This window comes from Rhipicephalus microplus, chromosome 4 (assembly GCF_043290135.1).
Source record: "Rhipicephalus microplus isolate Deutch F79 chromosome 4, USDA_Rmic, whole genome shotgun sequence".
Taxonomy (NCBI): Eukaryota; Metazoa; Arthropoda; class Arachnida; order Ixodida; family Ixodidae; genus Rhipicephalus; species Rhipicephalus microplus.
This window is the reverse complement of record NC_134703.1, coordinates 198,681,672-198,707,714: the sequence shown is the minus strand read 5'-3', so window position 1 is coordinate 198,707,714 and position 26,043 is coordinate 198,681,672. Positions and strand designations below refer to the sequence as shown.

The 26,043-nt window shown below is 45.8% G+C and overlaps 1 protein-coding gene across 1 annotated transcript in view; it reads left to right on the top strand.

The window, feature by feature from the left end:
* Nucleotides 1–26,043, top strand: part of Zwilch (zwilch kinetochore protein) — a 153,148-nt gene that overhangs the window by 31,785 nt on the left and 95,320 nt on the right. The window contains exon 8 of the mRNA XM_037423688.2: nucleotides 13,613–13,684. Within this exon, the coding sequence (XP_037279585.1) occupies nucleotides 13,613–13,684 (72 nt within the window). The remainder of the gene's footprint in view (nucleotides 1–13,612; nucleotides 13,685–26,043) is intronic.

The window sequence follows — 26,043 nt, the reverse complement described above, 5'->3', positions numbered from 1 at the left end:
CTCATCATCACTCACTTCGGGAATACCGTAAAAACCCGCGTATAGCCCGGGGGTTTTTTCTAAAATTTAGGGTGCAAAATTTCAGCCCCGTACTATATGCGGATCCCAAAAAAGTTTCGGCCCGAATTCAGTTTTGGTTTCGGCATTGGTGGTACTATCATCATTATGAGGTGTCTGCGCACTTATACGTTAGGTGGCGTGGTAGCGTGAGCGGCGTTATTCCTAGAGACCTACAGGTACAGGCGTGCATCAGTCGAGCAACAGTGGCCATTGCAAACACTTGGCGCACATCACGACGGCCACGATTTTACTTCCGTGATTTTAAGCCATGTCGGGACCACGCAGGCAGTACTCGGCTGCCTTTAAGAGGAAAGTTATTTCTGCTGCCGAAACCATCGGCAACTGTGCCGCGGAGCAGCAGTTCGGCTGAAACGGGCCTCGCCAGCTTTGCTCTGCTCGTGGATCGTCGAGGCGTGGGCCCGCATTCACGGAGGATGAGGTGCCGTGGGAGGACATTTCGAACAAGGGAGATTCGGAAGACAGTGTGTCAGACGAAGACGACGACTAATCGTGCGCGCGCGTGCGTGCGCATTCAAGTGTGTAAATAAATGCATTTTTTCTGTTTTCCTCGAACAATATTCGCGTGAAAATGTTTTTTCTCGCGTTTGCTATCCCCGAGTTACACCTCGGACTATACGCGGGTCCGAACTATACGCGGGTTTTTACGGTATGCTGTGATTTTTGTGTTGATTCTAAGATAGATTGGGTCACCATATTGACAGTTTGTCTTTACCAGGCTACATGACATGCAAAAAAGCTGAAGCACACGCACAACACATCAGTAATCAGTGTGATCTAAACAATCGCATATACTCTGCCTCTCCCCGCAGGGACGCCTGCGCAAGTAGGCGTTTAGTGTGTAGCGACACCACGGACCCGAGCTAACAAGGGAGTTTTGACTCCCTCTCACGCCTAGCCGTGCATGGCTTTGCCGTGTTCGGAGAAAAGGGGATCCTGGGGGTTGAGCCGACGCCGGGTGATTGGACCTTTAAGGCCCTCCCCGGCAGAGGCAACACACCCCTTTGGTCCCGGCTTCACGTAGACGGCACCCCTGGGCTGACCCACCCAGGGGAAATCGGCAGTCGCCTTTTCCTATCTCTCTCTTCCTACATCTTCGTCTTTATCTCTCACTTTTTATCTGTCCTGTCATCTTGTCTTTTCCGTTTACTTCCGAATTTCCTGGCGGCGAGAGTTAACCCTGTGTAGTTACCCAACCTTGGGTTGTTCATCATCATCATCATCATCATCAGCCTGACTACGTCCACTGCAGGACAAAGGCCTCTCCCATGTTCCGCCAGTTAACCCGGTCCTGTGCTTGCTGCTGCCAATTTATACCCGCAAACTTCTTAATCTCATCTGCCCACCTAACCTTCTGTCTCCCCCTAACCCGCTTCCCTTCTCTGGGAATCCAGTCAGTTACCCTTAATGACCAGCGGTTATCCTGTCTACGCGCTACATGCCCTGCCCATGTCCATTTCTTCATCTTGATTTCAGCTATGATATCCTTAACCCCCGTTTGTTCCCTAATCCACTCTGCTCTCTTCTTGTCTCTTAAGGTTACACCTACCATTTTTCTTTCCATTGCTCGCTGCGTCGTCCTCAATTTAAGCTGAACCCTCTTTGTAAGTCTCCAGGTTTCTGCTCCGTAGCTAAGTACCGGCAAGATACAGCTGTTATATACCTTCCTCTTGAGGGATAGTGGCAATCTACCTGTCATAATTTGAGAGTGCTTGCCGAATGTGCTCCACCCCATTCTTATTCTTCTAGTTACTTCAATCTCGTGGTTCGGCTCTGCGGTTATTACCTGCCCTAAGTAGACATAGTCTTTTACAACTTCAAGTGCACTATTACCTATCTCGAAGCGCTGCTCCTTGCCGAGGTTGTTGTACATTACTTTCGTTTTCTGCAGATTAATTTTAAGACCCACCTTTCTGCTCTCCTTGTCTAACTCCGTAATCATGAGTTGCAATTCGTCCCCCGAGTTACTCAGCAATGCAATGTCATCGGCGAAGCGCAGGTTACTAAGGTATTCTCCATTGACTCTTATCCCTAACTGCTCCCATTCTAGGCTTCTGAAAACCTCGTGTAAGCACGCGGTAAATAGCATTGGGGAAATTGTGTCCCCCTGCCTTACACCCTTCTTGATTGGTATTCTGTTGCTTTCTTTATGAAGCACTATGGTAGCAGTTGATCCCCTGTAGATTTCTTCCAGAATGTTTATATATACTTCATCTACGCCCTGATTCCGCAGTGTTTGCATGACGGCTGATATTTCTACTGAATCAAACGCCTTCTCGTAATCTATGAAGGCTATGTATAGTGGTTGGTTATACTCTGAGCATTTCTCTATTACCTGATTGATAGTATGAATGTGGTCAATTGTTGAGTAGCCTGTTCGAAATCCTGCTTGTTCCTTTGGTTGATTGAATTCTAATGTTTTCTTTACTCTGTTAGCAATTACCTTTGTAAATAGCTTGTATACTACAGAGAGCAAGCTGATCGGCCTGTAATTCTTCAAGTCCTTGTCATCTCCTTTCTTATGTATTAAGATGATGTTAGCGTTCTTCCAAGACTCTGGTACTCTTCCCGTCAGGAGATACCTCGTAAACAGGGTGGCTAGTTTTTCTAACACAATCTGTCCTCCATCTTTCAGCAAATCTGATGTTACCTGATCCTCACCAGCAGCTTTGCCCCTTTGCATGCTCTCCAAAGCTTTTCTCACTTCTTCTATCATTACTGGTGGGGTGTAATCTGGGTTACTGCTAGTTCTTATAGTATTAAGGTCGTGGTTGTCTCGGCTACTGTACAGATCTCTGTAAAACTCCTCCGCTATTTTAACTATCCTATCCATATTGGTAGTTATTTTGCCTTCTTTGTCCCTTAGTGCATACATCCGACTTTTGCCTATCCCAAGTTTCCTCTTCAATGCTTTGACACTCCCTCCGTTTTTCAGAGCGTGTTCAATTCTCTCCATGTTATACCTTCTTACATCGCATACCTTACGTCTATTAATCAACTTCGAAAGCTGTGCCAGTTCTATTTTGTCTGTTGTACTTGACACTTTCATGATTTGACGCTTCTTAATTAGGTTCTTCGTTTCTTGGGAAAGCTTGCCAGTGTCCTGTCTAACTACCCGGCCTTCAACTTCCACTGCACACTCCGTAATGATACTCGTCAGATTATCATTCATTGTATCTACGCTAAGGTTGGTTTCCTCACTAAGAGCCGAATACCTGTTCTGCAGCGACACTCTGAATTCCTGTACTTTCCCTCTCAGTGCTAGCTGATTGATTGGCTTCTTGCGTATCAGTTTCTGTCGTTCCTTCTTCAAGTCTAGGCGAATTCGAGACCGTACCATTCTATGGTCACTGCATCGTACCTTGCCAATGACTTCCACATCCTTAACGATTCCAGGGTGTGCACTCATTATAAAGTCTATTTCGTTCTTATTTTCGCCATTAGGGCTCCTCCATGTCCACTTGCGGTTTTCTCATTTTCGGTAGAAGGTATTCAAAATCCGTAAATTATTGCGTTCTGCGAATCCTACTAGTAGCTCTCCTCTGGCGTTTCTAGTACCGATGCCATAATCTCCTACTGCCTGGTCTCCAGCCTGCTTCTTCCCTACCTTTGCATTAAAGTCGCCCATCACCATAGTATACTGTGTTTTTACCTTACTCATTGCCGATTCCACGTCTTCATAGAAGCTTTCAACTGAAGCGTCATCATGGCTGGATGTAGGCGCGTAAGCCTGTACTACCTTCATTTTGTATCTTTTATTCAGTTTAATTACGATACCTGCCACCCTTTCATTAATGCTATAGTATTCCTCTATGTTGCCAGCTATGTTTCTGTGAATTAGGAACCCCACTCCCAGTTCTCTTCTGTCTGCCAAGCCCCTGTAGCAAAGGACGTGCCCATTCTGTAGCAGCGTATAGGCCTCATCTGTCCTCCTAACCTCACTGAGCCCTATTATATCCCATTTAACACCCTCTAGCTCCTCGAATAGTACAGCTAGACTTCCCTCACTAGATAAGGTTCTAGCGTTAAACGTTGCCAAGTTCAGGTTCCAATGGCGGCCTGTCCGGATCGAGAGATTCTTAGCACCCTCTGCTGCGTTGCAGATCTGACCGCCGCCGTGGTCAGTTGCTTCGCAGCTGCTGGGGACTGAGGGCCATGAGTTATTTGACGTAAGCATGTGGGAGGTAGTGGCCAGATACTGCACCAGGGTGGCCAATCCTTCTCTGGTGAGGGAGTGCGTTCTCGGCGGTGTTTGCCGGTGAGGCCACACCCCAGGCCTCCTAATGCAGTTTCATCAACACGCGGATTTTTTTTTTTTTGGGTTGTTATACTCAGTTATAGCGGCGATGCATGGCTGGCGTCTCCAAGTGTTCACTAGTCAACCTTGTAGCGTCCCCTTGTTGGGCTCGGTGGTGGGTGGCCACCATCGCCGCCGAATTTTATAGTATTTTTATGGCAAAAGCTTTTCCCCCTCTTCCTGATCGCTCCCTAAAAAGGTGGCGCACCGAAGATACTTTCCTGCCTAACACACCAAAGCCGACATTCCCAAAGTACCATGTAATCCACAGTCAAAACGAAAAGAAGACAGTCCGAGCCATTTCACCTTTCCTCGTTTCTAAAACTCTCACAGAAGCAATAGGCCCAGGTTATAAAGTGACAAAGATGGGAAGTGGCGATCTTCTTCTGGAGGTTCGTGACAAAGCTCAGTATGAAAAGCTGTCTAGGCTTGTAGCCTTTGGGGAAACCTCATTTTCGGTGGGCCCACACAGGTCCATGAACACTGTTCGTGGCGTAATTTCTGATGATGATCTTACTGAGCTTTCTGAAAGTGAGCTGCTCGAAGGTTGGCAGGACCAGAACGTGGTCAAAGTCCAACGAATAACAATAAGGTGCAACAACAAACTGACCTTAACAAAAAACGTAATAATTACCTTCGAAACAAGTGACCTACCAGAATCAATCGAAACCGGCTATTGTAAGCTTCGTGTAAGACCATACATTCCCAACCCTCGTCGATGTTTCAAGTGCCAACGTTTCGGTCATGGATCGCAGAGTTGCAGAGGGCGTGCCACTTGCACAAAATGCGCATCCATTCAACACATATCGGACAACTGCACCTCAGAAACAACTCATTGTTCGAACTGTGAAGGAGATCACGCTGCCTACTCACGATCATGCCCCGCGTGGAAAAAAGAGAAGCAAATAGTAGAACTTAAAGTTAAATTCAATCTCTCATTCCAAGAAGCGCGCCAACGTTTCGCAATACACAACCCATCTTATCCCTCCTTTGCAGATGTGACGCGCCGGGGCGCTGCGCCACATGTCTCGGCACCCGCGAATGTCACACAGTGTGTGACCACGGTCGTGCCGCCAGCGCCCCCGGCTGGAGCAGCCTGTGCTGCTCCACCACCTGACAAACAGGGCCGGCAGACCCCAGTGTCTGCTGAACCTCGGACCACTGCAGGTGCAGTTAGGTCCAAAAGTTCAGTGAATGTGCCTGCCCGGCAGGCACCATCCATCACCTCACAAGAGGTGATGGATACAAGTCCCACTCCTCCGGCACCTCAGACGCCGAAGGATAGGTGCAACTCCTTGGAGCGCGCCAAAAAAGGAAAACCTCGAATCACAGGGCCCCCAAAAGGCCCTGTAAACTAACGCAACACCTCTGTACACACAGCATCACACTACATTAAAATGACACAAATACTACAGTGGAACGTCAGAGGACTGTTGAGAAACCTCGACGATATCCAGGAACGTTTACACAAACATACACCTAAGGTGCTGTGCGTACAAGACACACCTGAAACCTAAACACACCAACTTTTTACGTCACTACGTTATCTTTCGGAAAGACCGGAATGATGCCATTGTGCCATCCGGTGGTGTTGCCATTATAGTCAATCAAAAGATTGCATGCACACACCTACCATTACAAACATCCCTTGAGGTGGTGGCTGTTCGAGTAGTTCTTTTGAATAATTTGAACTGGTATAGTGCATTACGGGGAAGAAGAAACGGCCGAGCAGACCGACACGAGAGGACAGAGCGCTAACTTCCAACTGAGTTGGAAGTTAGCGCTCTGTCCTCTTGTGTCGGTCTGCTCGGCCGTTTCTTCTTCCCCGTAATGCGCTATACGAGTTCAAGTACGACGAACCAACTCGCCCAATCTTCAACACTCGTCGTCTTTTGAATAAGCTCGTCATGATTTGCTCGCTCTACATACCTCCACAACACCGTCTTGAAAAGCATGAATTCGAGTCCCTCATAGAGGAACTTCCAGAACCTTATATTCTCCTGGGAGATTTCAATGCACATAGCAATCTATGGGGTGACTCTCGCTGCGATGCTCGAGGTCGCCTGATTGAACAGCTCCTTTTTTCTTCCGGTGCGTGCCTGCTGAATCGGAAAGAGCCAACTTATTACAACATCGCTAACAATACGTACTCAGCAATAGACCTCAGCTTAATATCCCCATCACTCCTGCCTCTTAAATGGGAAGTCATTAATGATCCTTATGGTAGTGACCATTTTCCTATCGTTATCAGCACATCAATAACAAATACATGTCCTGCACAAGTTCCCAAATGGCTCACCGACAAAGCCGATTGGGAAAAGTTTAAAAAAATTACTGTATTATTTTGGACCGACATGGCGGCATTGAGCATAGAGGATGCTGTATGCTACTTTACAGCTTTCTTGGTTGATGCAGCAACAAAATGTATTCCCCAAACATGTAGACCGTCAAGCAAACGACGAGTCCCATGGTGGAATAATGAGTGCCGTGATGCTCGAAAAAAACAAAATAAGGCATGGAGGTTGCTTAGAGACTCGCCCACAGCCGAGAATCTTGTAAAACTTTAAGAACGTCAAGTCGCAAGCAAGGAGGACGCGCCGACAGGCGAGAAGGGAAAGTCGGCATAAATTTTTATCAGGCATTAACTCATACAAAGATGAGTCGAGAGTCTGGAGCATGGTTGGTAAGGTGGCAGGACGAAAAGCACATTCGCTTCCTCTAGTGAACACACAAGGGGAGAGTTTGGAAGACCAGGCAAACACTCTCGGAGCGCACTTTGAGCAGGTCTCCAGCTCAACACACTATAGTGAAGTGTTCCGACGAAACAAAACCAAAATAAAAAACGGAGATTGGAGCGCAAACCCACAACACATGAGGCATACAATGAACCTTTCTGTTTAGCTTAACTGCAAGCCTCACTTACCTGCTGCAATAAATCTACCCCTGGCCCGGACCGTGTGGCATATGAAATGTTAAAACACCTGCCCACTGAAACCGAAAAAGCTCTCCTCTCCCTGTATAATAAGATATGGTCTTCCGGCGAGCTACCCTCAGCCTGGAAGGAAGCTATCGTTGTCCCAATTCTAAAACAAGGCAAAGACCCGGTGTCAGTTTCCCGCTACAGGCTAATAGCGTTAACCAGCTGTCTTTGCAAGGTCTTTGAGAAAATGATTAACAGGCTCCTGATGCACTTTCTTGAAATTAATGGCCTACTTGACCCATACCAGTGTGGGTTTCGAGAGGCTCGGGCCACCACTGACCACCTTGTCCGTATTGAAGCACAAATTCGCGACGCTTTTGTTCATAAGCAATTTTTTCTTTCTGTGTTCCTCGATATGAAAAAGGCATATGACACTACATGGCGCTTCGGCATATTGCGAGACCTGTCACATTTAGGTGTGCGGGGTAGAATGCTGACAGTTATCGAAAGCTACCTGTCCAACCGTACATTCCGTGTCCGAGTTGGCACTGTCTTATCTCGAGTATTTGTCCAAGAAACAGGAGTGCCACAAGGAGGTGTATTGAGCTGCACACTTTTCATAGTTAAAATGAATTCCTTGCACCTGTCTATCCCACGAAATATTTTTTACTGCTTATATGTCGATGATGTGCAGATTGGTTACAAATTGTGCAACATCTCAATGTGCCAACGTCAAGTTCAACTAGGGTTGAACAAGGTATTTCAATGGGCGAACGAGAATGGTTTTATACTCAACGCGCAAAAGAGCACTTGTGTCTTGTTCAGCCGAAAGAGGGGCCTCCATCCTGACCCCAACATTGACCTGCATGGTCAACCTCTGTCAGTGAAGACCGAGCACAAGTTTCTTGGTCTCATATTAGACACTAAGCTAACCTTCATCCCACACATCAAGTATTTAAGGGAGAGGTGCTTAAAAACAATGAACATTTTGAAAGTGTTGTCACCCACTACATGGGTAGTGACAGGAAATGTTTAATGAACTTATATAAAAGCCTCGTACGCACACACCTAGATTACGGTGCTATAATCTATCATTCGGCAACACCATCAGCCTTGAAAATTCTCGACCCTGTCCACCATCTAGGCATTCGCCTCTCTACGCGTGCTTTCCGAACCAGCCCTGTGGAGAGCCTGCACGTGGATTCGAATGAATGGTCGCTCCACCTACAAAGATGTTCCCTGTCCTTTTTGTACTTTTCGAAGGTGCAGGCAGACAAGAAACACCCTTCCCATTTCACAATTAATGATTTGTCTTCTTCTGGCTTGTTCGAGAACCGTCCTTCGTTTAGGCAGCCCTACGCGCTGCGTGTAAGGAGCCTGGCCGAAGAAACAGGTGTGCCTCTTCTTGAACACAGTTTGATGGCTCCTGCAACATATCTGCCACCGTGGCAGTGGCAGCTTATAGACTGTGATGTCTCTTTTGTTGATGTCACAAAGCACGCACCACTCGCACACATACATACATACTTCCTAGAACTACAACATAAATACACATGCGCTGAGTTCTTTACCGATGCGTCAAAGTCAAACACTTCTGTGTCATATATAGCGGTAGGCCAATACTTTCCCGAGGCCGGCGTTCTTCATCCCGATGCAAGCATTTTCACAGGGGAAGCTTACGCAATACTGGCAGTCGTAAAACACATTAAACAGATAAAATTACAAAAGGCGGTAATATACACAGATTCCCTAAGCGTGGTCAAGGCCCTGAAAACTCCTAAAAAACACAAGAACCCCGTGCTGGTGTCACTTTACTCACATCTGTGCACACTGTACATATCAAAACAGCATATCGTGCTCTGCTGGGTTCCAGGGCACCGTGAGATACAAGGGAACGTTTTAGCCGACAATCTGGCTGCTTGCACCAATGACACTACTGCCAATGCATCAACAGCAGTCCCTGCACTTGACTTAAAACCTTTTCTAAAACGAAAGCTCAGGGGGTATTGGCAGAGCATGTGGGATAAACACACAGGCACTAAACTCCATGCTATTAAGCCGCAGCTAGGTTATTGGCCACCACTATCAAAATCACGACACACAGAAGTAATACTAACAAGGCTTAGAACAGGACATACACATTCTACACATTCATTTCTTCTGTCTACCAGTGATTCACCATATTGTGAGAGATGTGGAGAGCCCCTTACGGTTCTTCACATTCTCGTCCAGTGCAATGAGCTAGATGCTCTAAGAAAAATCACTTTTTACTGCCCTACCGGCAGCAGCTCCCTCTACACCCTGGGATGCTCATCGGTAGGGATCCGCTTTTTAAACTGCAAACACTTTTCACGTTTTTAAAAGATGTGCAAAGCTTTCACCCGATATTTCGAGCTCATCCGTAGCACGACCTCTATAGAGTGGTCGTGGCTGCGGTGACTACATCTTCATCATGGTTTTATTATCATGACATTTTGCCATCCGCTATCACTACACATATGTCACGCCACTGTCATGATTTAATTACTTCCATGTTTTAACCCGTGTTAGAGCAAGGAATTTTAAGGCCTTTTTACAGCCACGCATAATATCATTGTTCATATCTGTAGTCAATTGAAATGGCGCTCTTTGGCCATCAATTGGCCCTCGCGCCACTAAAAAACTACTCATTATCATATACCCTGCCTCTGCAGCTTGCCAAACCTTGGTTATCGCCTCAGGCATTACAACACTGCTCGCCACTCACAGTGAAAAATGAGCAAGCAGTGTGGAAACCCTGTGCAGGCCTTTTACATGAGAGCACAGTCTCAAAAAATGACATGGAAGCAAGGTTACTAATTGAATTTCGGCACCACTTCAGTATCAGTTTTGTTTAGAACACCCACACAGTTTTATGGGGTTTATAGTGGACCATAACAATGAGCAGCTAAAAAAAAACCGGTTTGGTGATATTAACCTTTGATGGTCGATTTTTTTTTGGAAACTGTGTCTCAGAAATGTGTTTTTTATTCCTAAAAAAAACTTAAGACAAGTCATTTAATAAAAAAAATTGTCTAAAACTTTTTTGCTTGATCGTAAAGTGGCAACAAATTGTTGCATTTTTTCGTGAATAATGGCAAGATAAATTGTTTTAAGAAGCCTATATGACTTAAAAAAATATGCACTGCAATTAACATCTGTCTAGTTCATGGATGTACAAGCATAAGTGGACGAAGTGGCATCTAAAGGAAACATGAAGGGATAAAGGCCACTTTTTATCTGATAAGCATCGTCTTGCCGCTATTGAGATGTCGCTTGCTCGTAAACATCTTGACTCCTGAGTAACACCTCATGTGACGGGGGGGCTGACATTTGCTAAATCAGATTCTGAACCGGAAAGCCAATCAGGCCTGCGGAAATGGCGAAGCGGTCAAGTCTAAACTAGCTGGCACACCAATGTAGTGGAACATTACAAGAAGAAGAAAAGGGAAGGGAATTGAGGGCGGAAAAAAAGCCCATTATTGCCGCACTGTGGCAGCACATGCCAGGCAAAAAAAAAAAAAAAGACACAGAAAGGCACGAGTTTAAAACATACAGGCACTGATGTGCAGTCGACCAGCAAAGTTTACGAATCATGCGAGTGCGTGCCAAACTGCCTCTTCGTGCGACGTAGCCATGTACCACATATCTTTGACCACACTGCTGGGCCTTTCACGAGTCTTCTTGTTACTTACTGGTTTATGTACATTATACTGTCATGTAGGACATTGTTACTTTATTGTTTTCCTACAAAGTGCTTAGCTGCCGTATGAATGCCACTATTTTACTTTGATAGTATTATCAAAGCTACCATGCTCAATTCGAATGTTGTGCTTTGAAGTGATACCACTTTATCAGAAAGGTTGCAACTGGTAACATTTAGGCTGATTGATTGCTCTCGAGACAGGCTTCTAGCCACAGCTGCTGGGGTCACGTTAAGAAAGCAAAGTGTAAAATACACATAGTGAGGCCATCTGGAGAGATACGTATTGGGCGTAGTGCTGCTGTCTATTGCCGTCGACATAGTGCAAATGTCCCAAAGAGGCTCTTGGCCACATGCTTGCATTATCCGTAAGCGTTTGCGGTTGACTGTACATGTCTTTGACCCTCAAAAGATGAAACATGCTGCAGCAGTGAACTTGCTGAAAAAGCATTTGTCTGAGGTAGAAGTTCCGATTATTCTTGCTGGGAACCTATCCTCTTTTTCAACTGGTTGGGGATAGCTTATTTTGACCTGTACATGGTAGAAACATACCTGTCGAGTCTACTGGATCGGCTGGGAAACTCCAGGATTTCGACCGTTTCTTCCGTTTGTATGGTTGTCAAGAAAATATCCCGGAAATCGAAATTTCTGTGCATGACCTGGCCGCATTGACAAAAAAACAGCTCAATCCGCTCCAGGCTTTTCGAACTTACCACATTTTATTATAAATTATTTTAAGACCTGTTCATCTAAAGGTACAGTAGTATCTCGGTTATGTGAAACCGGGGCAGATACAAATTCACGAAATACCCCAGCCAAGTTTCACTATGTCCAATTGTAATGTAGGCTAGAATACATTGACTCTAAATTCGGATGTTCCGAACACATTTCCTAATCGCGGCCGGTGATACAAACTTTAGTACGGAAACCGTCGAATGAAGGCCAAGAGCAGGATACTCGAAGCTTCGGAAATACGTGTGCAACAGGTGCACGCAATGGCTTCTACCGTACGTGTGATTGTCGCAGCCACAACTGCTGTGGAAGAAACTGAGGTCCTTCTTGACAAGATCATGTATGACGTAACTGACAAAACCCCGAAAGTGTGCGCACGTACAACACTCAACCAGTCAAAGCAACGCTGCTTTCCGCAAACTCTGCTGACAAAACTGCAGCAGATGCGATCATAGATGGCATAAAACGTCTTAGTTTTGAAAACGTGTGTGCAGCCAAGCGCACGGTGATTAAAAAAGGAAGTGTACCTTTTGCTGCAACCGTTGCGCACAAAACTGCAATCACGGCGACGCAATAGCTACCTGCGAGCTCCGAGGGCACGCGGCTAACGTAGGGGTAGATTAAAGGCAGTAAATACGTCACACAAACAAAAAAAAAACAGACGCAAAGCTTTGACCAGCGCTTTCGCTGCAGCCAGCTGCGCCGTCCCGTCCGTTCACGTGTGTCCCAGAAAGACATACGTGAGTTGTTCTGACGGAAATAGATTCTGCTAGTTGTGTTGATTCTGTAAGACTCTCACCTTAGGTGGAAACCTTACCCTCATGTGTTCGGCCATTCCAAGCCACTATAAGATCGGAACGCTGATGTTGCTTGCGATTTAGGACCCCCCTCTCCCCCACGCGCTTTTGTTTGTCGCAATGTTTTTATATGTTCTTGGTTTTTTTTTGTGCTGAAAAAAAACCCCACCCCCACCCCCTCCCGGTTTGGAAATCCCGGATTCAGAATCCTTGAACTTGGGAGGTATGTAGAGAGTGGCAACTTGTTGCACAAGCGTTGACATTCATTTTCTCACTCACTGAGATCACTAGCAAGATGCTGCTATCCTTGTTGGTGGCATCTATTTTCTAAAATGGTTGCGATTGCTTGCAAGATTAATGTTTAGTATTAATAGTACGACATTTTAAACTGCTCATGGTCTTTCCTTGCCACATGGTGGCAACAGAAACATCAAATTTGGTGCTGATGCAAGAGACACGGAAAACCACACACACACACTTGTGCCCGTTGTAGAGTGTGCACTTTGATATGCTAAGATGCTCACATGCCTGCTATTATGGATGCCAGGACATGAGCAGCATTCAGGCGATCCCTTGCCTTCTGCTGCTGCCAGAAGAGACGTGCTCTGTCGTTCATCACATAGTGTGGAACCTTAGAGAAAATACGAATAATGATAGCTTCATCATCTTCATTAGTTTGATATAACCAGCTTCACTGCTGTGAGATCTTACTACAGCATATTCTATAATGCTCCTTAATGACATATAATTGTTTACAATTAAGATACTTTCACCATATTTATAATTTGTTTGTAGGCTGATGTCTGCAAATTATGTGTCACGAATAAAACTTGCAAATTGGTCTGCATGTGGGCTGTGCAGTAGGATGTAGTGTCCTTTTTAAAACACGCTTGTTAACTAACCACAATTTCTGAGTTCCTGCATGATGTCATGGCATATTTTTTCTTTGTCTGAAGCTTGGTAATAGTGTGCATTTTTTTTTCCTTTTGTAGGTTATTTGCTCATGTCACTGGTGTGATGAAAATTACATTTGTCTTCACTCAAGTGTGATGTTTCTTTTATTTCAGAATGTCCAAATCTTGCCTGGAAATGAGCGCAGTCCTGCACGATCTGTGTTTAAAGAAATGAGATTTGTCAAGGTGAGGAAGGAATTTATCTATACTTTTTAATTGCACATACTACTCTTAAACCCTTATATAAAGAAGTCTGAAAATGTCAATTCACTTTGTTTTAATCAAAACTTTGTTTGATTGAAATTTAACTTTTTATGCAATGTGCAGTACTGAAGAATTGTTTAAAGGGAAAAAGATACAAGATCGCTTAAATACGGCAGCTAAAGTGAAAAGAGGGAGAGAGGGAAACAAAGATAAGGCCTCCTTTTAGTAATGCAAAAGAATAAATTTTTCTGAACTTAACATCCAGTTATCCCAATCTTATGCTATGCCAGCAAGGTCTTTTGAACAGTGGGCCAAATGTTATCTATGAAAACAAAAGAAATGCTAGTCTGATGCACTGTAGTGATGCGGGTTAAGCTAAGCCGTTGCGCCTATTCTGCTTCCATTGACCCATCCTTAAAACATTGACGGTAGCCCAGAGTGGTGTGATGCAGTCATGTTCATTGGAGAAGACAGGCAAATTGGGCAAGTTGGCGAGATTCCATGACAAAAATATAAAACAGTGCTTTTGCAATCAAAGTGAAGGAAAGAATAGACAGACTTGTCGCCATGTGTGTCTCTTCTTTCCTTCCGTATGCAGAAGCCCTATTTAATTTGTTGAATATTTTTACCATGCTCATTGATCAAGCCACTTGTTTTGCGCTCAGTTCGAAGAATGTTGTGAAGAACAAGTTATTCATCCTTTTTGCCCCACAATCTTGCTTATAAGAGACATTCCAGTTTTGATTGCAGAACCATTGGTTGCTTTCAAGGCTGTTGCAACTGTCGTGGAAGCAAGTACTCAGTGTTTACTATAACCTGAGCAAACACTGAGTGGCTCATTCGGTTATAAATCAAAGAGAAGTTGATGCAATTGGAGCCTAGAATAATCAGAAGCACGCTGCATGTTCTTCCATTGGTGGTACTCCCAATTGAGGACACCTGTTGTGTCCACATGACTCAAGTATAGCCAGAGTGCTCTGCAAGCACTTTCTTGCACTGTACTGCATGAAAGCCAAACTACTTGGCAAATGCAAGCAGTCAGCTGCACCTTAGCTGATGTGATCAAGCCTTTTGCCAGCTTCCAAGAAGGTCAAGCAGAAGCCATGTCATGGTAGATAATTAGATGTGCTTGAGAAAACATGGATTCTGTTCTCTGTGTAGCAATCTGCCAAGCATACAGTCAGAGGGGATCCAACTGCAACAATTGCACCATTTTGCTACAATTCGGTATACTATACTTGTGCCCATTTGAGTACTGCTTTGCCAACTGTGCCAAAGTTCCCCAGTCCAGCTGTTTACATCGCATTCGACTGTTTATGGCCTAAAGCTAAAACCTTGCAAAAAACACAACTAGAGAGCCTTTCCATAATGACCCATGTAATAACTTAGATGCAGCACACAGGCCCAGAACACGAGAACGTTTATTCCCACATCAATGTTGATAGTACCGATGTGCAATCTTTTAACAGAGAAATTGATGCTCATTTTCGTCATGGTTGAATTGAACTACTGCCAATTTTGGTTTCTTGTGTGCATTGCTATTTGAGTGCCAGTTGTTTTGGTTTTCTGTTTGTACTTACTATTGTACTCCCTCCCTGTTATGACCCTCAAGTGAGGGTTGACAGTATTATTAAATAAATAAAAAAATAAATAAAAATCCCCTCGGGATTCATGAGCTCCAGCCACAGTGATGTGACGAATCGCAGTGCGCAGTAGCAAACGCTGGCCAGCATTGCAATCATTCTGCTAGGCTATAGCGATCCTCCCCACTTAATCTAAAAGAAATAAGGAGATACATATCAGTTATAGTCGGAATGCTGAAACCAGTTTGTCTGATGACGCTCCTGAGCGCTTTGCCCAGAAGGCACTGTAAATGAATATGCAGCTGTGTTATCCAGATTGCTCCAAATCTTATACTGGTTCGATCACCACTGGACAGTATTGAAAGAAATACTAGTACATGTACTGAACACTGCAAAAGGGTCTGGCCTTAAGATTATTTGGTCGCATTTTGCCTACATTGAACAGGTATTGATAATAACATGAAGACATGGTACACTGCTTATAAGAGACCCCTTATACAGGGTGTCCCAGTTAATTCGCAGCACCATTTAAAAAAAAAAGCCGGCAGCGTTACTCAAAAAAAACCTACTGCATATTGTTCCTAGTACAGTGGACTAGCCAATAGTAATTTATTTGTTAATTACATTTAATTAAGTGAAACAATTAAACATATTGTCACGGGTGTGGAAATATCTCTCCAGTGGAGCAGCTGAAATGGCCCCTAATGAAAGAAGATGACGACATTGGTGTTGTGGTGCTCACCCTGGGTTGCCCTGCTGTCTGGCATTCTGTGCGACCTGTGCACTGTGATCCCGCTCTCCTACGGACTGACGACCCCTAAATGAATACTTTCCGTGATATGCTTTTGGTGGGAGCGCTGGGTAGCATTCCGATTCTGGATCTCCGTAACGGACGTCACCTTCGTCCAGCCACGATGCCTGAAGGCAGTGCACCGTCTATCCAGTCCACGCCTGCTCCGTCACCTGTGGTTCCTTTCCATCTTCTAGACCCCAGCACATTTTGCAGAACCGACAAAACTGACAGCGACGAATGGCTCGCCTTATACGAGCGCGTGAGCAAGCACTACAGGTGGGATGAGACGCTTATGCTCGCCAATATCCTTTTCTACGTACGGGGTACGGCACATGTGTGGTATGAGACCCACGAGGAAGACGTTACCAGCTGGGATGTGTGCAAACAGAAGCTTCGCAATTTGTTCGGCCGGTCTCTTGCTCGAAAAATGGCAGCCAGACAGGAACTCGCTTTGCGTGTTCAATCATACACTGAACCTTATGTCGCCTACATTCACGACGTGCTCGCCCTGTGCCGCAAGTCCGACAAAGACATGTCAAAGGCAGACAAGGTCAACAATGTGTTGTTGAAGAACATAGCTGATGACGCCTTCAACATCCTCATGTGTTAGAATTGTGCCACCATTGACTCCATCATCACCGAATGTGGGCGCTTTGAGCAAGCTAAAATCAGATGGATTATACTCAGCGTTTCAACTACCTTCCAAACACCGCTGAGACTTCCTCGTGCGAAGATCTTGCGCCACCACGCCCAAACGCGAATTTTACCACCTCACGGATTGTTCGCCAGGAGCTAGAAGCCATGGCCCCTGCTACCTGTGTGCGCTCTGCGCAAGACCACTTGGCAATCATTTCACTCATTCAAGCCGTTATTCGGCAAGAACTTGCCAACATTGGTTTGCTACCTTCCTCGCGCCCCAGCACATATAGGCTCCTGGCCACAACGATGACCACAACGCTGCTCCACTTGTTGTCGCATCCTCTTCGGTGCCATGATTCCCCCCACGATACCGCAATCCATCTGAGTGGCGCACCAGTGACGATCGACCGATTTGTTTTTTTTTTGTTCTCACGTTGGCCACGTTTCCCATCATTGCCATAATAAATGGTCTTCTCAACCAAGATTTTCAAGTGACCGCAGCCAGGATAGCGGACATTATTCTAGACCATACTCCCCCGATGACCACCTTCAGAACATTACACTTTCCGCTCATTTACTTGATCTCAACCCACTTACGTGGACACCATCACTCAGAGGAACTTCTCCAGCCGGTCACCGTCATCTTAGGGTCACTGATCATGCTCTCCTTGGCGCAATCGCTCTCCGTTGCCGGCTCATTCTAGTCACTTCCCGGAAAACTAATAAGTGCAGCTCCTGGAGGTGGTGCTGCATTGGCGATGAGCACCCGAAACCCTCTAACGACCTCTGATCCAAAACGAAATTTACTTGCTGTCCTCATCGATGACCTGGCCGCTACAGCACTGATCGACACTGGCACTCATTTATCTGTGATGAGTTCTAAGCTTCGATGCCGCCTCAAGCAGGTCCTGACACTTGCTGTCTTCCCAACAGTGCGCGTAACTATTGGAAGCCGAACACCTGGCCTTTGTATGTGCTCTGCCCGTGTTACAGTTGCTGGCCGCCAAACTTCAGTACTCTTTGCTGTTCTTGCCGCTTGCCCACACAATATTATTCTTGGCATTGATTTCTTGACCAGTCACTCTGCCCTCATTGATTATTCATCCTGTGTATTAAGGCTCAAGTTGCCTTTGTATGACAATGCCCTCCTGCAAGTTGCATGCTCCTACGGTCTATGGAGTTTCTACGACTTCTACCTCAGGCAGCTGTGTACGTCCTTATGTCTCTTTTTTCGTCAGTCTTTGATGGCGACTCCTTGGTAGCTCCCCTCATTGACCTCACTTTTTCCCGCAACATAGCCCTTCCACATACTGCTGTGGCTGTCGCCAACAAGACGCTGCTTCCTGTCCTAAACTTCTCTACGTCAGTCCAAGTTCTTTCCCAAGGCATCTCGCTAGCAGAGCTTTAAACTGTAGAAGAATGCACAATTTCTTCCTTCACCCCTGATGCAAACACTGTGACCAAAGATGTCATAGCAGTGCACAAAACACATTTCTGGACAAAATGATATCCAGGGACATTTTTCCTTCCCAAGTTGAAGCTTTGCGCAGTGCTTTGCTTTCTTACATCGATATTTTTGACATTGACAGCCGTCCACTAGGCCGCACAAGTGTTGTAGCCCATCGTATCGACACCGGCAACGCCAATCCCCTTCACAAACGCTCCTACAGTGTGTCGCACGCTGAGCGCCAAGTTATTCAGAAGGAGGTAGAGAACATGCTCTAAAAAGACGTCATATAGCCTTCATCCAGCCCTTTGGCATCACCTGTTGTGCTAGTTAAGAAAAAAGATGACAGCTGGCGCTCTTGCATTGACTATCGCCATCTGAATCGAATCACTAAAAAAGACGTCTATTCCCTGCTTCGAATCCACGACGCGCTCAACTGCCTCCATGGTGCCAAGTATTTTTTGTCACTTGATCTTCAATCTGGATATGGGCAGATCTCAGTAGATGACCACGACCGTGAGAAGACAGCATTCGTCACACCCGACGGCCTTTGCCAATTTAAGGTCATGCCGTTTGGGTTGTGTAATACTCCTGCAACTTTCGAATGCATGATGGACTCTCTCCTACGCGGTTTTAAAGGGTCAACCTGCCTTTGCTATTTGGACGATGTCATCCTGTTCTCGCCCACGTTTGAGAGCCACCTCTCACGTCTGTCAGCCATTCTTGACGTATTTAGCTGTGCTGGTCTCCAGCTGAATTCACCTAAGTGCACTGTTGGGTGCCGTCAAATTAAGCTACTTGGCCACCTTGTCGACGCTACTGGAGTCCAACCCGACCCTGACAAAGTCTGCACTGTTCGTGAGCTCCCTGTTTCGCGTTTTACGAAAGAGGTTCGCAGCTTCCTGGGACTTTGCTCATACTTCTGCCGCTTTGTCCCCAACTTCGCGGATATTGCTCGACCCCTCTCGGATCTCCTCAAAAAGGACGTGGCTTTTTCCTGGGGTGCGAACCAAGCACATTCCTTCGCATTAATGATTTCCGCTCTCACTTCACCACCTGTGCTGGCCCACTTCGACCCAGCTGCACAAACAGAGCTTCGCACTGACGCAGGCGGCCATGGCATTGGGGCTACACTCGCTCAGGTACAGAGTGGCATGAACCATGTTATAGCATATGTCAGTCGCCTTCTGTCACAGTCTGAAAGGAATTATTTTATTGCCGAGCGGGAATGTTTAGCTCTCGTCTGGACCATCACTGAATTTCGTCCGTACCTGTGTGAACGCCCGTTTGCAGTCATCACAGATCATCACGCACTGTGCTGGCTGTCAACATTGGAGGACCCTACTGGAAGACTCGGCGGCTGGGCATTACGACTGCAAGAGTATACATTCAATCTGTGTACAAATCTGGGATGTTGCACAGCGATGCTGACTGCTTATCCCGCCACCCTGTTGAACCACTCGACTTCACTGAACTGGAAGGTGACGCCTGTATTTTCATCATCACAGACTTTCTGCACGTGGCAGATGAACAACGGCGAGATTCATCACTACTTCTCATCTTTGACCACCTTCAAGCCGGCAATTCCGACCCTTCCCTCGGGATGTTCTTGCTGCAAGACAACGCTTGGTATCACCGTAATTTACACCCACAAGGCGCAGAACTTTTACTCGTCGTCCCATATCATCTGCACAAAGACTCCCTTCAAGAGCTTCACGACGCCCCAACTTTAGAACACTTAGGCGTGATCTGAACCTATGACCGTGTTAGACGATGGTTTTTCTAGAAAGGCCTGTATCGCTCCGTTCGTCGCTGCGTTGCAGCTTGCGACCTCTGCCAACGTTGAAAGAAACCTTCGACTCCCTCTGCCGGCCGCCTCCTGCCTATCAAAGTCCTAGCTGAGCCTTTTCATGGACTGGGATTGGACTTGCTTGGTCCTTTTCCAACTTTGACAAATGGAAATAAATGGATCGCAGTAGCCACGGATTATGCCACTCAGTATGCAATCACCCGAGCCCTACCGACCAGTTGCGTGACCGATGTCGCTGATTTCATCTTATGTGACGTCATTTTTCAGCATGGTACTCTTTCTCACCTACTCACAGATCGTGGTCGCTGCTTCCTCTCTCAGGTGGTCGACGACCTACTGCGATCTTGTGCTACTCGTCATAACTTTAGCAGGTCTTATCATCCCCAGACCAATGGGCTGACCGAACGCCTCAACCATACTCTGACAGACATGCTTTCAATGTACGTTTCCGACGATTACATCGATTGGGACATTGCCCTCCTGTTCATCACCTTTGCCTATAACTCATCGCGCCACGAAACTGCCGGCTACTCACCCTTTTATCTTTTCTTTGGGGGTGATGCTTTGTTACCTTTTGATACTCTGCTTCCATGTGATCCAACATCGATGACTTCATATGCTCAAGATGCCATCACCCGAGCTCTCATAGCATGCATGATATCCCGCACTCAGCTATCACTGTCCGAGGCTACACAAAGGACCCTGTATGATAGTCAACACAACGATGCTGATTTTCTTCTGGGCTCTTTCGTTCTACTGTGGCTCCCATCTCGTCATGTTGGCTTCAGCGAGAAGCTTATATCGCGATACGTCGGGCCCTACCAAGTAGTGCGCCTGGTGACACCTGTCACCTATGAGATTTCTCCGACAACCAAATCATCGTACTCATCGACTACTACCCTTGAAACCGACATAGTGCACGTTTCTCGCCTGAAGGCCTACACTGGTGACACACCCTTTTAGTCGTAGCTGGCACCGAGACGGTGGCTTTATAGGCCGGGGTAATGTCACGGGTGAGGAAATACCTGTCCAGTGGAGCAGCTGAAATGGCCCCTAATGAAAGAAGATGACATTGATGTTGTGGGGCTCAGCCTGGGCTGCCTTGTTGTCTGGCATTTTGTACGCCCTGTGCACTGTGATCCCGCTCTCCTACGGACTCACGACCCCTAAATAAATACTCCCTGTAACAATATAATTCTAGAACTACTGTTCAAATTGTTGAAGTGCCAATGTGGCAGTTATAGTCAACCATGCGGGGCATCAAACTGCGCTGTTTTCAGCGACTGGGAGATGATTTAGACTCCAACCAAAAGTTTTGAAGAAATCCGACGTTTCGGAACCGCCTTGGTTCCTTTCTCAGGGGTGACTGCGGAGGCTACGTAGCAGCATCATCTTCAAAGCACTCGAGGGGTGGCTAAGGACCCCCCCTCTCTCTCATTTTGCCGTCGAGCGCAGTCCGTGTGAATACACTGGGGGAAGAGTTCCAAGAGAGGGGTTGATATTATGGGCTGTCCTCTGTATGTGCCACGACTCGAGTACTTCTAAATTTATTTTGTGATCGAATGTCTCAGCATGTTCGGCGACTGCGCTGCACTCTTTGTAGAACTTCCGCACATCGTTGACGTGTCTCGCCGATATACGACGAGGGGCACTCGGCGCACGGAATTTTGTTAACGACACCGGGGCTCCTGTCCATTGTTGGCTGGCCGGTCTTTTGGGTGGGGGAGGAGGCGGCCCAACGTACACGAAGGCATGTGCGAGATGCGAACCCCTTCCTTTCTGAAGATCCTCGCCAACATCTCGCTGGTTTCCTGAACGTATGGAACCGGTACGCGTTTCGGGGGGCTGCCAATTAAGGTTGATTGGGGTTTTCGTATCCTCTGTTGCTCTGCGCGGCGGGTGGCGGCTCGAATGAAGTTTCTTGGGTATCCGTTTTTACCGAGGTCAGCAATTACGCGGGCCTCTTTCTTTCGCTCGGTGTCATTAGAGCATAAAGTCCTAGCTCTCTCGAGTAGCGTGGTCACAACCGAGGCCTTGTGGCAGACGGGGTGGGAAGAATCGAATTGAAAATAGCGGACACTGTGCGTTTGCTTACTACGAACGGAGAAATCCAGGCCGTTGCACTTTCTTGCCACCTAGACGTCGAGAAAGGGCAGGCAGTGGTCGCTTTCACACTCGGTCCTTAATTTTATGGCTGGTTGAACGAAATTTGGGTGTCTCAATTTTTCAACTTCAGCCATCTTAATAAGGCAAAAGCAGTCGTCCATATAACGCAGAAAAATCTTGGAAATACCCAACCAGACAGACTTCTGTCGAATGTTTATATTCAAGTTTTCAGCGACGTATTAATTGCGTACTCAGTTTTCCTAAATGATAAGTGATCCCCGCGAAAAATGAAATGTACCATGTGACAGCGCTCCCAGGCGCACCGTAAAGCAGCACCCCTGAAGAAGCTGAATAAAAGTGATTCCTTTGCTGATCGCACATCCGCAGAGACAGCGCATCCACTTGATTGTGATATGTAAGCGGGAGAAAGCTACGCGACTTATCAGCGATTCAATCCAGTCAGTTATACATTGCTTTTCTTACCCGCCTCTTACGACTTAGTGATCCACTCGATAAGAATGGCTTTCGACAGCGTGGTCAAAGCGCTGCTTGTACCACGGACGATACACGAAAGGCAACAGAACAGACGTGGGATATTTCAAAATTTCAGTTCAGCTGAACGAAATAGGTGACGAAAGAAAAAAGAATCTTGATCGTGTTCAAGTCTTATTTGCCACGTCCGCCGCGCCTGAAGCAGAATGTTGCATTTGGTGTTAAATGGGCAGTTACAGCTGTTTGTTTTGCGTAAATAGCTCATGGACAGCTCTTTTTTCTTTCGCAATGAAGCCTTTCAACACGGAAGCGGGTTTACGCAGTCAGCATAAAGGTTTGAACGTGCATTTTTCTTCGTGCTTGTCACCATGCCCTATTCTAATGAACAGAAGGCAAGCGGGATTCTTGCTTTGGGAGCCGCATGCGGCAACACAAGATAGGCCGGAAAAGTTTATTGCTCATAGAAGTGTGGTGGTAGGTTTAACCCAACAATCATGAGAAGTTCTGAAAGCCTGTCACAAAACTGCTGTTTTATGAAACAGCGACTGATAACTCCATCTTTGAGTGACAACGTACTTGCCGATATTCTGGAATTTATGGCATCAAACTCTCGAGCTGGTGTGCGAGACGTGGCTGCCCAGGCACCCACTTAAATGTTGTCAGTTTGGCGGATATTGAATAACTAGAATTTGCATCCCTACCGTAGACCTTGACCTGCACCAGAGCTTGGAAGAGAGGGACTTGCAGGATCGCCTAGATTTCTCGAACTGGATCCTCACAAAATGCGACGAATCTGTGAACTTTCTTAGTAATGTAATCTGGACAGAAAAAAGCGAGTTTTTGCAGGAAAGCCCAAGTAAATCTGCATAATACCCACAACTGAAGTGACTGTGACCCTCACTGGGCAAAGCGTACTCGACACCAGTACCAGTGGTCTTTTAATGATTGGTGCTGAATTTACTCCGGTAGTATAATCGGCCCCATCTTCTTTGATGACACACTGAGTGGACAGCGTTACGTGGATGAAACCCTTAAAGAAATGGTGGATAGATTTTGCAGTGAAATTCCTCCATCACTTCGTCCACTTTTGTGGTACCTGCAAGATAGGATGCCAGCGCATAGCAGCAATCGTGCACGAAACTGGTTGCATGCGACTCTTCATGAACAGCGGATGAGAAGGCACGGGCATGTGCACTGGTTGGCTATAGGCCACGTGATCTCACTCCACTTGATTTCTCTCTGTGCGAATACCTTCAAGGTCGTGTGTACCTTAGAATAACGGATGTATGCAGCAAGGTCATCAAAAGGTGAATGTGAATGTTGTAAAGTGGGCTTAGTACTGTGTAGTTGCAGTAGGAGACCTATTTGAACACGTTCTGTAAGCCGTATCGAGTGCTCAATGTTGTTTGCAAATGCACTAGTAATAAAGCAACATTTAAATGTGACTTTTTTGTTTTGTTTGCCAAATCGTCACATTTGGCAGTGGCACACTTGGCTTCTTCAACGCATTGATGTTGCTTTATTTCTACACTTCGGTAGATTTCCGACGTGCTTGCTTCAGTTCTATTTATTTTTTGCCAAATTCCTGTTGTCTTTTATTGGCACGTAATTACGGAAAATCAAGTCACATCTTTAACGTGGCCTTGCTCCAAAGCAAGTTTCTGATGCAAGATATAGCTGCACGTGCACACTTCCATTGCAGTGAGAGTAGAACTGATATTTTGAAATATTCTATGTATCTTTCGTTGCTTTTCGGATTTCGTCCGTGGTACAAGCAGCGCTTCGACCACGCTGTCGAAAGCCATTCTTATCAAGTGGATCAGTGAGTCATAAGAGGCAGGTAAAAAAAAGTCATGTGTAACTGATAAGAATGAATCGCTGATAAGCTGAGTAGCTTGCTCGTGCTTCGATATTACAATCAAGTGGATGCGCTCTCTCTTCGGATGTGCACTCGGCAAATTAATCACTTTCAATGAGCTTCTTCGGAGGCGCTGCTTTACGATGCGGCTGGGAGCGCTGTCACGTGGTACTTTTCATATTTTGTGGGAATAGTTTATCATTCATAAAAACCAAGTGCGCAATTCATGTGTCTCTGAAAATCGTGTAGTTTGATGCCTCACATGGTTGACTACAACTGCGTCATTGATGCTTCAATGATTGGAACAGTAGTTTTAGAATTAGATGTTTAAGTAATTCAGGTATTTTAATGTAATTAACAAAACAAATTGCTATTGGCTAGTCTGCTCTATTATGAACAATATACAGTAAATGTTTTTCGAGTAACGCTGGTGGCTCTTTTTTAAATCGTGCTGCGAGTTAACTGGACATCTTGTGTAGAAGGACAAGAGGTTCGACTCTCAGAGACATCAAAAACATGTGTATGGCACATGCAGCGTAGAATACAAATGCGCAATAGACTTGACAGAGTAGTGTGCGATACCGTGAGCCATGAGTAAGTCACCATCTATTCTCTGCGAACTGCTGACATCCATGTCTTTTTCTCTTGCTGGTCAGCCTGGCTACTCCTCTCTGTTCCCTTATCCACTCTCAAGTTGCTCGATGTCGTGATGTCCATAATTTTTTTCTATTGTAGCCATGGTGGAAGGTTCGTCATTTCCAAAGGTTCATTGTTATTCTCCATGTTCGTGCTCTGGTTTGTAAACCTGATGTTAAATACAGTATTTAATTTCAATTTATAAAGAGGGAATTACTTTTTTATATCTAGAATTTGATAATAATGAAATTCACTGTATTGAGGTCAAGCTGGAATTGTAAAAAAAAAACAGTGGTGATGTTTTTGTAAAATTACATTGTCTCTCTAGATCTATAGTTTATTCTCGTTATATCAAACTCTGATATGTCGAATTATTGGCTATATCGAACAGTCGAGAAATCCCCTTGAATATCTAATGCAAAAATATGGGGTTGCACTCGTATATCAAACCTCCGCGCCGTGGCCCATCCGCTATAACGAATGCTGCGCCACGCTAAAGCCCAGAAAGTGCATTTTTTCTAGCAAATATTGATTCATCTTCAGCCGCGTTTTAGCAAGTTCCGTTTCCTTTGTGTGTGCAGGTGATGAAAAGGCAGTGTTATTTCATCGCATTAATCTGGTTCGTTGGGGAGCGCTTGCAAGTGCACTGGTATGTTTGATTCACGATCTGCAGGTCCTAACATGCGGACATAGTGTTTTTCAAAAAGTCCGATTGCCGAGGACACCGAAATGAAAATGGAAGGTATTTGGTGTTCTTGTTGCAATGTTCCCATTCCCTCGCTTGTTCGTTAGCGCACAATGGCGTCCGAGCCCGAAAAGCGTGGTTTTCGAGATGTGCAACCTCGTGACATATTTTTGGTGTTTTCGGTTTTAAAACGCATGTCTCGGAGGCTACGCTTTTTCTAGCTTTTCGTACAAAGCAGCTCATAGCAGTGCCTGCCAGCTGCAAAGCCGTGACATCTATATTGTCACGAAAT